At 47.0% G+C, this 15,858-nt stretch overlaps 1 protein-coding gene across 1 annotated transcript in view; it reads left to right on the plus strand.

Moving 5' to 3' along the window:
• ARHGEF9 (Cdc42 guanine nucleotide exchange factor 9) overlaps positions 1 to 15,858 on the plus strand; it is a 429,305-nt gene that overhangs the window by 309,195 nt on the left and 104,252 nt on the right. The window contains exon 7 of the mRNA XM_030210261.1: positions 5,170 to 5,361. Coding sequence (XP_030066121.1) covers positions 5,170 to 5,361 — 192 coding nt within the window. The remainder of the gene's footprint in view (positions 1 to 5,169; positions 5,362 to 15,858) is intronic.

Genomic DNA, 15,858 nt, shown 5'->3' on the forward strand with positions numbered 1-15,858 from the left:
TCCGTCACACCAGGCATTAAACTGCTCCGACAGCATTAATAATCCAAGGACTTCGTGTGTGTGCTTACAGAAGGAACATCCTGCGGTGTTTTTACATTTTGTCCTCACCTTTTTTTTTTTTTTTTTTAAGAATGGAGACATTCCCAGATGTCTCTTTCCTCTCCTGGGAGTGTGTGTTAATGGTTACCTGGTGATATATATTTTTTTTAATATTAAAGAGGAGGCAGAAAAATTGGAAGAGTCATATTTAAAGATTTTTTTTTCATAAGGACATTTTTTTTTTTTGTTAATTTCTGTTACATTTGTACCCTGCGCTTTCCCACTCATGGCAGGCTCAATGCGGCTTACATGGGGCAATGGAGGGTTAAGTGACTTGCCCAGAGTCACAAGGAGCTGCCTGTGCCTGAAGTGGGAATCAAACTCAGTCCACCACCCTAACCACTAGGCCACTCTTCCACTAGCAACATTCCATGTAGAAGTCGGCCCTTGCAGATCACCAATGTGGCCGCGCAGGCTTCTGCTTCTGTGAGTCTGACGTCCTGCACGTATGTGCAGGACGTCAGACTCACATAGGGTTACCATATGGCTCCAGAAAAAGGAGGACGGATTGAGCCAGCCGGGTTTTACTTCCATTGCTTTCAATGGAAGTAATTGAGCCAGCCGGGTTTTACTTCCATTGCTTTCAATGAAAAGCAATGGAAGTAAAACCCGGCTGGCTCAATCCGTCCTCCTTTTTCTGGAGCCATATGGTAACCCTAGACTCACAGAAACAGAAGCCAGTGCAGCCTTCTACATGGAATGTTGCTAGTGGAATAGCAACATTCCATGTAGAATCTCCAATAGTAGCAACATTCCATGTAGAATCTCCAATAGTATCTATTTTATTTTTGTTACATTTGTACCCTGCGCTTTCCCACTCATGGCAGGCTCAATGCGGCTTACATGGGGCAATGGAGGATTAAGGGACTTGCCCAGAGTCAGAAGGAGCTGCCTGGGCCTGAAGTGGGAATCGAACTCAGTTCCTCAGTTCCCCAGGACCAAAGTCCACCACCCTAACCACTAGGCTACTCCTCTAATGTAACACCTGTAGGCTTGAAGAATATGTATAAATCTTTTAGTCATAAATGTTGAAGACAGTGTGGGAGCTTTGATTCATTTAAATATATCTGGATTGTCCCAGGAGTGTGGTCTTCTGGGAGCAGATCAGGGAGTATATTTGATTGCTTACAGGTATCATTCTGCCAAGAACTTATACTCTGATGATGCTTAATTGGTATTGTGATCCAGATCCTTTAATTCTGGGTAGAAATAATTGCAAAAGTTGCATTCTTTTAACGGCAACATTATCCATTGCTGCCAGATGGAAGGACGCAAATCCCCCTGCCCTGATGGATTGGAAAAGGAGAATATGGATGATTATGGAGGGGCAGCGATTTGCCACCTTACTATGGGGCACTAAATATAAATGGGAACAAACCTGGGAGTCATCTATCACATGTTTTAAGGGAGGGAAGAAACAGCAGAGGCCGGGGGATCCTTAGGCTCATATAGTGAGTGTTATAACCAGTTATCCAGTAAGTGCAAACTGGCAATATTCAGCGGGAGACAGCTGGCGATCTTCTGCTAAATATTGCCGGATAGCTGGTTAAGTGCTACTTAAGTGCTACTTAACTAGCCAGGAGCCAATCCTGGCCGGTTAAATGGTTTTAAATATCAAGCAGACAGTATTTACTCTCTGCTTTGCGTAGAGTATGGGAATACTTAAGCAGGAAGTCATTGTGAACTGAGAGCACCATCCTGTATTGTTCATTCGTAGCTGTAGTCTTTGAATCAGACATTGGTTCCTCTATGACTCCAGTGTTTACGTTTTCTTCTTTAAAAGTCTGTTAAGTCCAGTGGAAGACAGTGGAGAGTCGCTTAGCCCTTTATTGCCCCAGGTACAAAAACTTAGATTGTGAGCCCTGTAGGGACAGAGAAAGTACCTGCATATAATGTGTACATAGCTGACTACAAAGAGAGGCTTGACACAGATAGGAAGTGAGCCCACAGGAAAGACAAGCAGGAGCCATCTTGGAAGCTGGCACAGAGCCGGTGGCAGCCATCTTAGATGCTGGCTCCCTAGAGAGGCATAGCCCACACAGGAGAGGTCTAGTGAAGCAATCAGGTTCATGCTGGAAGCAGCCAGCACACCAGGACAGAGATAAGACTAACACAAACACAGACAGAAGCCAGCAGAGCTGCTGCTGACCCCCAGAAAGAAGGTAAGGCTGAGGGTGGTCATGGCCACAGACGTGACACTGGATTTGTCAGTTCTCTTTCCGATCCAGCTGGAGCACAGGACCCTCAGAACCTAAATGGCCCTGTACCTGAAAGAACTCACCTTGTACTATAGCAGAAAAAGGCAGAAGCCAATTCCAAATAAATGAATTAAGATACAAACTGTATGTACTTCCACAACTAGTCAGCCATTCATGTGACTATTTTAACACAGGCTTTGTTGTTCAGAAAACTGTTCAAAAGGTCAATCACTTTATTTATTTAGATTTTGCTCCCACCTTTTTCAGTAGTAGCTCAAGGTGAGTTACATTCAGGTACACTGGGTATTTCTCTGTCCCAGGAGGGCTCTGGATATTTCTCTGTCCCAGGAGGGCTCACAATCTAAGTTTGTACCTGAGGCAATGGAGGGTTAAGTGACTTGCCCAAGATCACAAGGAGCAGCAGTGGGATTTGAACCGGCCACCTCTGGATTGTAAGACTGGTGCTCTAACCACAAGGCCACTCCTCCACTCCCACTAGGCCACTCCTCCACTCCACTTTAGCTCTCTGCCCTTGAAATGCATTTGTGGGTTTTCAGCTGGGCCTTGTTGTGATAGGAGGCTGGGTAAAAACCCAAAGGTCAGTGTTTACACTCTGCAGTCACTGCTTGCTTTAAGCACCAGCAAACCAAAACCAGGAAAACGTACCCAATTCAATTATAGAGGAAGAGCACCCACTTGGTTGTCACACAAGACCACTAATGGGTAAGGCATTGCAAATCGCTTTTCAAGTAGTGAAGACAAGACTGCTCTCCCCTGTTGTAAACGGTACTACTTGAAAAGCGATTTGGACGTCATGAGATAAGTGGAAATACTTACTCCTAGTATTGTTATTTTGATGCTTTGATAAGCAGGCTGGCTGAGTGTGTTGTTGACAGTGCATTGGTTGGATTGGCACGTTGAGGTGTGTGTAATACCATAGCAAGCAAAAGTATAGGCTGATCAAAGACGAGTCAACACGGGAGATATGAATCCACCAGTCTTTAATATAACGATTAACTAAAAGACCTGACACAGGCCGTGTTTCGACGCACACAAGCGTCTACATCAGGGGTCAAACAGCCTGTGTTGGCTCTTTTAGTTAATCGTTATATTAAAGATCAGCCTCTACTTTTGCTTGCTCGGGTTGGTCGCCATGGAGGATTTTTCCTGTTTTGTATTTTGGGTGTGTAATACCATGACAGCACTTTGCACACACATAAAAAAAGCACATTATTGCACTGAAGTACCACGATAGGAGTGAGCGACCCAGTGAATGAAGTGCAATACCTCACCTGTTAGTGATCTTGTAAGACTATCAAGTGGGAGCTCCTCCTCTGTAATCGAATTGGGTGCATTTTTTCTGGTTTTGGTTTGGTGTTATGCACTAGGTTATCAACATTGAATGCTTCCCACTGCTCATGTATGAAAGAAAAACAACTTCGGGTGGCTAAAAGCTTTGTACACCACCCCGCCATGGGGAAACAGCCTCAAGGTGCTACAGGATCAAACTTTGATCTCACTAGCAACACATACTCCCGTTGACCAGTCGCTGATCTTAAGGGGATTCGTACCTCATCAGAGGCAAAAAACCCCAATACTTTCAATTAATTCAACAAAACGGAGCACCTATAATGCTTTCGTTTTGTTGAATTAATGTTTGAAAGTATTGGGGTTTTTTGCCTATGATGAGGTACGAATCCCCTTAAGATCAGCGACTGGTCAACGGGAGTATGTGTTGCTAGAGAGATATCCTACCACCAGCTATAGTTTCTATTTAGAGGATTCTACTTGTTATACTACTACTACTACTATTTAGCATTTCTATAGCGCTACAAGGCGTACGCAGCGCTGCACAAACATAGAAGAAAGACAGTCCCTGCTCAAAGAGCTTACAATCTAATAGACAAAAAATAAAGTAAGCAAATCAAATCAATTAATGTGTACAGGAAGGAGGAGAGGAGGGTAGGTGGAGGCGAGTGGTTACAAGTGGTTACGAGTCAAAAGCAATTTTAAAGAGGTGGGCTTTCAGTCTAGATTTAAAGGTGGCCAAGGATGGGGCAAGACGTAGGGGCTCAGGAAGTTTATTCCAGGCGTAGGGTGCAGCGAGACAGAAGGCGCGAAGTCTGGAGTTGGCAGTAGTGGAGAAGGGAAGAGATAAGAAGGATTTATCCATGGAGCGGAGTGCACGGGAAGGGGTGTAGGGAAGGACGAGTGTGGAGAGATACTGGGGAGCAGCAGAGTGAGTACATTTATAGGTTAGTAGAAGAAGTTTGAACAGGATGCGAAAACGGATAGGGAGCCAGTGAAGGGTGTTGAGGAGAGGGGTAGTATGAGTAAAGCGACCCTGGCGGAAGATGAGACGGGTTACCAGAGAAGAAGGGGATTTTTTTGGCTTATGCTTTAAGCACCAACCAACAGATACTCAGTACCTACTATGGATAGTGAGAGACACCGATTATCCAGTGCTGCTGATATTCAAACCACTGTTCTGAGGCAGAGTGTCTGGATATTCAGTGGCACAGCCAGAAAATGGTAGCAGGTCTCCAGATCCAGACCTCTCCCTTTCAAAACTGACCTGTACTGCTACTACTCAATTCTATGGTGCTACTAGACGTATGCAGCGCTGTACACATTATATGCAAGTACTTTGTCTGCCCCTAGGGGGCTCACAATCTAAGTTTTTTGTACCTGGGGCAATGGAGGGTTAAGTGACTTGCCCAAGGTCACAAGGATCTGCAGTGGGACTCGACCCCAGGTTGCCAGGATCATAGCCCGCCACACTAACCATTAGGCTACGTTTTGTAACTCTTTAAGTTCTTTTTAGGAATCACCGCTTTCTATCTGTTCAATTCTTTTTGCTTTTTTCCTGCAGCTATGGGTGAACCAGGAAGACGGCGTAGAGGAAGGAACCAGCGAAGTCCAGAATGGGCACCTGGACCCAAACTCAGAATGCCTTTGTCTCGGACGAACCATTCAGAACCGAGACCAGATGAGAGCAAATGTAATCAACGAGATCATGAGCACAGAACGTCACTACATTAAGCACCTAAAGGACATCTGTGAGGTAACAATAGTAACATAGTAGATGATGGCAGATAACGACCCGTATGGCCTACCCAGTCTGCCTAACAGGATGAACAGAGGGCTGGGACAGTATAAACAGAGTTGGAAAAACAGTACTACAGGTGTACATTCGGCTGCTGTGAGATAGGGGGAGATGCTGCAGATGTGCATTCGGCTACTGTGATATAGGGGGAAGATGCTGCAGATGTGCATTTGGCTGCTGTGAGATAGGGGGAGATGCTGCAGATGTGCTTTTGGCTGCTGTGCGGTAGGGGGAGATGCTGCAGATGTGCATTCGGCTGCTGTGAGATAGGGGGAGATGCTGCAGATGTGCATTCGGCTACTGTGATATAGGGGGAGATGCTGCAGATGTGCTTTCGGCTGCTGTGAGGTAGGGGGGAAGATGCTGCAGATGTGCATTTGGCTGCTGTGAGATAGGGGGAGATGCTGCAGATGTGCTTTCGGCTGCTGTGAGGTAGGGGGAGATGCTGCAGATGTGCATTCGGCTGCTGTGAGATAGGGGGAGATGCTGCAGATGTGCTTTCAGCTGCTGTGAGGTAGGGGGAGATGCATATGTGCATTTGGCTGCTGTGAGGTAGAAGGAAGTGCTGCAGATGTGCATTTGGCTGCTGTGAGGTGGGGGGATGCTGCAGATGTGCATTCAGCTGCTGTGAGGTAGGGGGAGATGCTGCTGTGAGGTAGAAAGAAGTGCTGCAGATGTGCATTTGGCTGCTGTGAGATAGGGGGAGATGCTGCAGATGTGCATTCGGCTGCTGTGAGATAGGGGGAGATGCTGCAGATGTGCTTTCAGCTGCTGTGAGGTAGGGGGAGATGCATATGTGCATTTGGCTGCTGTGAGGTAGAAGGAAGTGCTGCAGATGTGCATTTGGCTGCTGTGAGGTGGGGGATGCTGCAGATGTGCATTCAGCTGCTGTGAGGTAGGGGGAGATGCTGCTGTGAGGTAGAAAGAAGTGCTGCAGATGTGCATTTGGCTGCTGTGAGATAGGGGGAGATGCTGCAGATGTGCATTCGGCTACTGTGATATAGGGGGAAGATGCTGCAGATGTGCATTTGGCTGCTGTGAGATAGGGGGAGATGCTGCAGATGTGCTTTTGGCTGCTGTGCGGTAGGGGGAGATGCTGCAGATGTGCATTCGGCTGCTGTGAGATAGGGGGAGATGCTGCAGATGTGCATTCGGCTACTGTGATATAGGGGGAGATGCTGCAGATGTGCTTTCGGCTGCTGTGAGGTAGGGGGGAAGATGCTGCAGATGTGCATTTGGCTGCTGTGAGATAGGGGGAGATGCTGCAGATGTGCTTTCGGCTGCTGTGAGGTAGGGGGAGATGCTGCAGATGTGCATTCGGCTGCTGTGAGATAGGGGGAGATGCTGCAGATGTGCTTTCAGCTGCTGTGAGGTAGGGGGAGATGCATATGTGCATTTGGCTGCTGTGAGGTAGAAGGAAGTGCTGCAGATGTGCATTTGGCTGCTGTGAGGTGGGGGGATGCTGCAGATGTGCATTCAGCTGCTGTGAGGTAGGGGGAGATGCTGCTGTGAGGTAGAAAGAAGTGCTGCAGATGTGCATTTGGCTGCTGTGAGATAGGGGGAGATGCTGCAGATGTGCATTCGGCTGCTGTGAGATAGGGGGAGATGCTGCAGATGTGCTTTCAGCTGCTGTGAGGTAGGGGGAGATGCATATGTGCATTTGGCTGCTGTGAGGTAGAAGGAAGTGCTGCAGATGTGCATTTGGCTGCTGTGAGGTGGGGGATGCTGCAGATGTGCATTCAGCTGCTGTGAGGTAGGGGGAGATGCTGCTGTGAGGTAGAAAGAAGTGCTGCAGATGTGCATTTGGCTGCTGTGAGATAGGGGGAGATGCTGCAGATGTGCTTTCGGCTGCTGTGAGGTAGGGGGAGATGCTGCAGATGTGCATTCGGCTGCTGTGAGATAGGGGGAGATGCTGCAGATGTGCATTTGGCTGCTGTGAGGTAGAAGGAAGTGCTGCAGATGTGCATTTGGCTGCTCTGAGGTAGAAGAAAGTGCTGCAGTGAATTTAGCTGCTTTGAGGTAGGAGAAAATGTTGCAGATGTGCATTCGGCTGCTGTGAGGTAGGGGGAGATGCTGCAGATGTGCATTCGGCTGCTGTGAGGTAGGGGGAGATGCTGCAGATGTGCATTTGGCTGCTGTGAGGTAGAAGAAAGTGCTGCAGTGAATTTAGCTGCTTTGAGGTAGGAGAAAATGTTGCAGATGTGCATTCGGCTGCTGTGAGGTAGGGGGAGATGCTGCAGATGTGCATTCGGCTGCTGTGAGGTAGGGGAGATGCTGCAGATGTGCATTTGGCTGCTGTGAGGTAGAAGGAAATGCTGCAGATGTGGATTTGGCTGCTGTGAGGTAGGGGGAGATGCTGCAGATGTGCATTCGGCTGCTGTGAGGTAGAAGGAAGTGCTGCAGATGTGCATTTGGCTGCTGTGAGGTAGAAGGAAGTGCTGCAGATGTGCATTTGGCTGCTGTGAGGTAGAAGGAAGTGCTGCAGATGTGCATTCGGCTGCTGTGAGGAAGTGGGAGACATACCTGCTGTGTCACTTTTCCAACTTCTCTGAAGGAAATCATTTGAGATACTGTGCTTAAGGGTGCGTCCATTAACCTGTGTTAAGATTAAGTTGTGTTAAGTGCAAAACCTGTACAGCGGCTGCACCGCTAGCAAGAAGAAATGGTTGTTACTATGCATGAGTGTCACAGCTGTTGATGCTGAACGTAGTGAGGTACAGCTCTGGAGGTATCAATAGCACATGCTCAAATTGTAGACTCCAAGCAAAACCTTTGCAAGGGCCTCAGAGTTGGAGGAGTCCACCTCAAAAGATCCAGAAGTAGCTGCAAGTGGGTCCCCTTTTTCTTGGGCTTTCTTGCTGGCTCTGCAAACTGAGGAATTCAATGCCGGAGCCTGGACATGACTTGGTATTGAATTTCCAGGTTTAACACCACTGGGTGAATATCAGGCCCCTAGTGTAACAGGTTAGATACGCATGTATAATTTACAGCTGGTCTAAATGCTCGTGCTTAAATGTTGCATGTACACGTGTAGTTTATACTATTCTAAATGACGTGTGCAGGACGTCAGACTCACAGAAACAGAACGAAGCGCCGGAAGAAGAGGACCTCACTGGCTGATCTGCAATGCTTCGTTCTGTTTCTGTGAGTCTGACATCCTGCACGTACAACGTGCAGGACGTCAGAAACAGAACGAAGCCTTGCACAGGAAGAAGAGGGCCTCGGCTGGCGGGGGTTGGGGTCCCCCGCCAGCAAAGGTAGGCGGCGGCGGGGGAGGGTTGGCGGCGGGAGGGGAGGTCGAGAGGGTCATCGGCAGGGGGGGTCCAGGGCCAAATCTACGGGGGCCCAGGCCCCCGTGGCCCCACGTAGCTACGCCACTGGTCAGGATACAGGCACAGGTCAGAAGTCAGATCAGGCAACGAGCAAGCAAAGAAAAATTCAATAGAGAAAAAGGCAACCCATAGGAAGCAGAAGTGAACGGGACCTGTCACCGAGGCCCCGATCGGCTTGAGGAGTCCGGAGAAGTAGGAAGCAGTGCATCTGGCATTAGGCCGTTGTCCCAGCATCCCCGACGTCAAGCACAGCGCCCCAGAAGCCTGCTCCTTCAGGCGCTTTACGAAGTGCCTGCTGGAGTGGAGGGAAGTAATTGTTGAGGACATTCTGGGCAAACCCTCAACAACTGCCATACAGTCTTTGCACTTAGCCCCAGTGGCGTACCAAGGGGGGGCGGTGGAGGCAGTCCGCCCCGGGTGCATGCCGCTGGGGGGTGCCGCGGCGCGCGCCTGCTCCCCCAAGTTCGCTAAACTTCGCTCGTTCGCTGCAGCTCCCTCTGCCCCGGAACAGGTTACTTCCTGTTACGGGGCAGAGGGAGCTGCAGCGAACGAACGAAGTTTAGCGAACTCGGAGGAGCAGGCACGCGCCGCGGCACCCCCGCCCAGCGGCGTGCACCCGGGGGGGGTGTCATTTCGCCGGAGGGGGGCACATCAGCGCTCCGCCCCAGGTGCCATCCAGGCCAGGAACGCCACTGCTTAGCACACTTTATTAAAAGTCTCCCTCGAAGAGGAACCCACATATTCAATCCATGCTTCTTTCGCTGCCACTTCTCTTGTGAAAGTCAAATCTTGCAACTTTTTATAACGCAGTTTGACCCAATTCAGAATTTGTACTGCGCTGTTGCACAATACCAGGGATATCTGTATGTTGAATGGTTGTATTACATGATGCTTGAATGCTTTGATTCAGTTGAAACCATTGGTAAAATTTCTGTTTAGATATAGCATAAGATGTTACTAAAAAAAATTTGAAGTTTAAGGCACCAGTGTGATGAAATATTTGATTCAAAGACCATATGACTCTTTTTACCCAGTCTTGCCAATAGAAGACTCTCTTTTCGATTTCCAAAAAAGGGTTTCTCCGAAAGGGGGCCTTCAAGCTTTTAATCCATTTGCACTTTATCCATCATTAGGTGCACCTGGCTGGCACTTTGCGGTATGTAATGCATAAATTGATCTAGGGGACTACATCCCTCAGAAAACAGTGAAAGGCACTAGGCATTGCCATACTGGGACAGACCAAAGGTCCATCAAGCCCAGCATCCTGTTTCCAACAGTGGCCAGTCTAGGTCACAAGTACCTGGCAGAAACTCAAATAGTAGCAACATTCCATGTAGAACCCCAAAGAGTAACAAGATTCTAGAATTCTAAAGAATAAGAAGATTCCATGCAGAATTTCAAAGTGTAGCAACATTCCATGTAGAACCCCAAAGAGTCACAAGATTCTAGAATTCTAAAGAATAAGAAGATTCCATGCAGAATTTCAAAGTGTAGCAACATTCCATGTAGAACCCCAAAGAGTAGCAAGATTCCATTCAGAATCCCAAGTACATAAGTGTTGCCATACTGTTTCCAACAGTGGCCAATCCAGGTCACAAGTACCTGGCAAGATCCCAAAACAGTACAATACATTTTATGCTGCTTATCCTGGAAATAAGCAGTGGATTTTCCCCAAGTCCATTTTAATAATGGTCTATGGACTTTCCTTTAGGAAGCCATCCAAACCTTTTTATAAACCCCGCCAAGCTAACCGCCTTTACCACATTCTCTGGCAACGAATTCTAGAGTTTAATTACATGCTGAATGAAGAAATATTTTCTCTGATTTGTTTTAAATTTATTACTTTGTAGCTTCATTGCATGTCGCCTAGTCCTAGTATATTTGGAAAGACTAAATAAGCGATTCACATCTACCTGTTCAACTCCACTCATTATTTTATAGACCTCTATCATATCTCCCCTCATCCGTCTTTTCTCCAAGCTGAAGAGCCCTAGCCATTTTAGCCTTTCCTCATAGGGAAGTCGTCCCATCCCCTACATCATTTTTGTCGCCCTTCTCGGTACCTTTTCTAATTCCACTATATCTTTTTTGAGATGCGGTGACCAGAATTGCACACAGTATTCAAGGTGCAGTTGCACTATGGAGCGATACAAAGGCATTATAACATCCTCATTTTTATTTTCCATTCCTTTCCTAATAATACCTAACATTCTATTTGCTTTCTTTGTTACCACTTCAAGTCATTTCATCCCATATCTCAAATGAAAATCTACAGGATACAGATAGAAATCTGGGATGTCGACTCCTCCCTTCTCTTGGATCCTTGTTCAATGTGTAGGCAGTGATTCTGGGGAGCTTCTTGGCCGATAGTGCTTTAAACAGCATTGTTTCAAATTCACACTTCTTGTAAAATGCAGCAGGGTAAAAGAACAGAGATATACTTAAGGTATAAGTAACTTTTGGAACCAGCGTCATCTTAATAGAATCCTGTTGTCCCTGCGAAGTAACATGTCTAGAGACTATTATCAACGAAGCAGGTCAAAATAGATTCAATCTTAGTGATAGCCAATCTTTTGGTTTTGTCCAAACCCCCAGTTATCTCCATGCTCAAATATTTAAATCCAAGCCCGGCCCTTTTAAAATCATATTGAGTTACGTCGTCTTGCTTACAATGATCGTTCAGTGGCTTCAGCTCAGACTTGCTCTAGTTCATTTTGTATCCGGAGAAGCCTGAGAATTGAGTCATCGAGCGAGACCCTGCTTCCAGAGTCATCTCTGGCTGAGAGAGGCAGAGCAGAATATCATCAGTATCCTTTTTGCTTTTACAATATCCAGCTCATTCTCCATTAGAACAAAGTCTGCACCAAGATAATCTCACTCGGTGCTCAGAATTTCATACACTAACTCCTAGATGAGTTTGACTCAGAGCTGTCCTGTTTATTTTCTTATAACCAAGGCCTTTTTTTCAGGGGGTACTGAGTACCGGCACCTTTTTCTATTGCCTGCTAAAATTGACCCATGTTCACCAAGATTAATCAAAGAGCCCAGGCTCTGCATACTGGTGCTTCCTTTTCATGGATTCTATGGCTGGTTGCAGGGGGCCTGGCTATTGTGGGGCATAAGTACATAAGTATTGCCATACTGGGAAAGACCAAAGGTCCATCGAGCCCAGCATCCTGTTTCCAACAGTGGCCAATCCAGGTCACAAATACCTGGCAAGATCCCAAAAAAGTACAAAACATTTTATACTGCTTATCCCAGAAGTAGTGGATTTTCCCCAAGTCCATTTAATAACGGTCTATGGACTTTTAGGAAGCCGCCCAAACCTTTTTTAAACTCTGCTAAGCTAACCGCCTTTACTACTTTCTCTGGCAACGAATTCCAGAGTTTAATTACACGTTGAGTGAAGAAACATTTTCTCCGATTCGTTTTAAATTTACTACATTGTAGCTTCATCGCATGCCCCCTAGTCCTAGTATTTTTGGAAAGTGTGAACAGATGCTTCACATCTACCCGTTCAACTCCACTCATTATTTTATAGACCTGTATCATATCTCCCCTCAGCCGCCTTTTCTCCAAGCTGAAGAGCCCTAGCCGCTTTAGCCTTTCCTCATAGGGAAGCCGTCCCATCCCTTTTATCATTTTCGTCGCATTTCCCTCAGTGATCACCCCACCCCTGAAGGATGGCCTGGCAATTGAGTACCAGCACCTTTTTTGCCAAGAAAAACGCACTGCTTATAACTGACCAGTTGTATGCTGGCAAGGCAAACAAACCCCCACCAAATTAGAAAGCGATCTTGGATGCTGTTTGCTTTGCCAGTGCCCCTGAGACTCTGCAGTTACTTTAGTGACTTTTAAGTGGAGGCTGCTGCATGTAGAAATATTTGGGGGGGGGGGGGGGGTTGTTGTTACATTTGTACCCTGCGCTTTCCCACTCATGGCAGGCTCAATGCAGCTTACATGGGGCAATGGAGGGTTAAGTGACTTGCCCAGAGTCACAAGGAGCTGCCTGTGCCTGAAGTGGGAATCGAACTCAGTTCCTCAGGACCAAAGTCCACCACCCTAACCACTAGGCCACTCTATTCCACTAGCAACATTCCATGTAGAAGTCGGCCCTTGCAGATCACCAATGTGGCCGCGCAGTACGTGCAGGACGTCAGACTCACAGAAACAGAAGCCTGCGCAGCCTTCTACATGGAATGTTGCTAGTGGAATAGCAACATTCCATGTAGAATCTCCAATAGTAGCAACATTCCAAGTAGAATCTCCAATAGTATCTATTTTATTTTTGTTACATTTGTACCCTGCGCTTTCCCACTCATGGCAGGCTCAATGTGGCTTACATGGGGCAATGGAGGGTTAAGTGACTTGCCCAGAGTCACAAGGAGCTGCCTGTGCCTGAAGTGGGAATCGAACTCAGTTCCCCAGGACCAAAGTCCACCACCCTAACTACTAGGCCACTCTTCCACTGTTGCTGCTATTTGAGATTCTACATGGAATGTTGCTATTCCACTAGCAACATTCTATGTAGAAGTCGGCCCTTGCAGATCACCAATGTGGCCGCGCAGGCTTCTACATGGCTGCACAGCCACATTGGTGATGTGCAAGGGCCGACTTCTAGTGGAATAGCAACATTCCATGTAGAGTCTCAAATAGTAGCAGGAGTGGCCTAGTGGTTAGGGTGGTGGACTCTGGTTCTGGGGAACTGAGTTCGATTCCCAGCTTGGAGAAAAGGCAGCTGAGAGGTGATATGATAGAAGTATACAAGACAATGAGCGGAGTAGAGCGGACAGATGTGAAGCGTTTGTTTACACTTTCAAACAATAATAGAACCAGGGGACATAAGATGAAGCTAGAATATGGTAGATTTAAAACAAATAGGAGAAAGTTTTTCTTTACTCAGCGTGTAGTTGGACTCTGGAACTCGTTACCGGAGAATGTAGTGACAGCAGCTGGCCTTACGGAATTTAAAGGGGGTTTGGACAGATTCCTGAAGGAAAAGTCCATTGAACATTATTAAAAAATTATTTTTTGGGGGGGGGAGGGGTTTTGCCGGGTTCTTGAAGCCTGGATTGGCCGCTGTCGGAGACAGGATGCTGGGCTTGCTGGGCACTTGGTCTTTTCCCAGTATGGCGGTGCTTATGTGCTTATTTTCTACCGTGTGGCGCTTACCCGGCAGTAATCGGCAGTTTACGTGTGCTGACGCTTACTGCCCGGTTAGCGCATGACACCTTACCGCCAAGTCAACGGGTGGCGGTAAGGTCTCAGGCCGAAAATGGACGCGCTTTGGTTTTAATTTTGCCGCACGTCCATTTTCGGTCTCCAAAAAAAGGCCTTTTTTTCCAGGCGCGCTGAAAAACGGACCTGCGTGTGTCCGAACACACGCCTACACCAGCGCAGACCACTTTTCGGTATGCCTTAGTTAAAAGGACCCCAAAGTGAGATGCTTCAACTCCGGAGTTCTATCTAAGCTGATTCTTCGCGTTTATTCCGTTGTTTCTTTCCTGGTGCATAGACTGGCCTTTGTAAATCTGACTGCAGCTCAGCGCTGCTCTTAACCCTGCCAACCTCAGAATGCCAACCTTTTCCATTCCACCAGGGACCCCGCCCACACCATGTGTGGTAGGGTTTGAGCTTGCTGGCAGATCTGTACAGTCACTGAAACACATGAAGACTACAAAACGGGTCTGTGTCCTAATTAGCATGCAGCTTGCTGGTTCTTGTTTAGTCTTTGGTACTGTTCTGTATGTAAATCTGACTTAATCAACCGTTGTCCCTTGACCTTCTCTCCCCCGCTGCTGCCTACCAGGTTGAGGTCTTTGGCATGAAGTAGATGTGTAACTCAAGGGCTCTTTTTTCTGAAATTTTTTTTTTAAACCCTGGATTAGAGAACAAATCCTCCTCAGAGGGGTGAACTACCATTAACAGCTCGACTTCAAGTTGCTGGGAAGGCAGGCACAGACCACGATTAAGGATGATCAGATGGGGTGCTGGAAACTGACAGGAACTTAACTCTCAAATTCTTTTCTATGGCAGAAAATAGGAGCTTTTTCTGGCTTTTCAAGAGCAACACAGGGTCAAAGGAGACGGTTCATGCTTATGTCCTGGGTTAACCCAACTAGGAGCTGACTTTTTTTCTGAAATTTCCTGTGAAATGTATTGTGAAGTTCCAGGCCACTGTATATGTTTTTGTAGATCCTAACTAGCTGGGGAAGATTCTGCAAGAGCGTAAGAGTAATAACGACTGCTGGAATTGATATCTGAATGCATATTTTTTTTGTACCCCGCGCTTTCCCACTCATGGCAGGCTCAATGCGGCTTACATGGGGCAATGGAGGGTTAAGTGAGCTGGCTGTGCCAGAAGTGGGAATCAAACTCAGTTCCTCAGTTCCCCTGGACCAAAGTCCACCACCCTAACCACTAGGCCACTCCTCCACTGTTGCTACTATCTGAGATTCTACATGGAATGTTGCTATTCCACTAGCAACATTCCATGTAGAAGTCGGCCCTTGCAGATCACCAATGTGGCCGCGCAGGCTTCTGCTTCTGTGAGTCTGACGTCCTGCACGTACAGACTCACAGAAACCGAAGCCTGCGCAGCCTTCTACATGGAATGTTGCTAGTGGAATAGCAACATTCCATGTAGAATCTCCAATAGTAGCAACATTCCATGTAGAATCTCCAATAGTATCTATTTTATTTTTGTTACATTTGTAGCCCGCACTTTCCCACTCATGGCAGGCTCAATGCGGCTTACATATTGTATACAGGTACTTATTTGTACCTGGGGCAATGGAGGGTTAAGTGACTTCCCAGAGTCACAAGGAGCTGCCTTGGGACTAGGTTGTGTTTTGTGCATGTTAAGTCATGACAGGTGGGTGTCAAAATATTTCAAATGTCTTGCGTTTGTTCCTGGATTGTTTTAAAGTTACATTTTAGAGTTCTGACCATAAGATGATGACACAGTGCCTAAAAAAGGCTCCCCACAGAGGTGCAACTTCATCTGCTCCTGTGGTACCTGTGCGAGTTGTTTTCATTCTAACAGTAATTTGACATAGTAACATAGTAGATGACAGCAGAGAAAGACCTGTGCGGTCCATCCAGTCTGCGCAACAAGATAAAC

Source organism: Microcaecilia unicolor, chromosome 7, assembly GCF_901765095.1.
Source record: "Microcaecilia unicolor chromosome 7, aMicUni1.1, whole genome shotgun sequence".
NCBI lineage: Eukaryota > Metazoa > Chordata > Amphibia > Gymnophiona > Siphonopidae > Microcaecilia > Microcaecilia unicolor.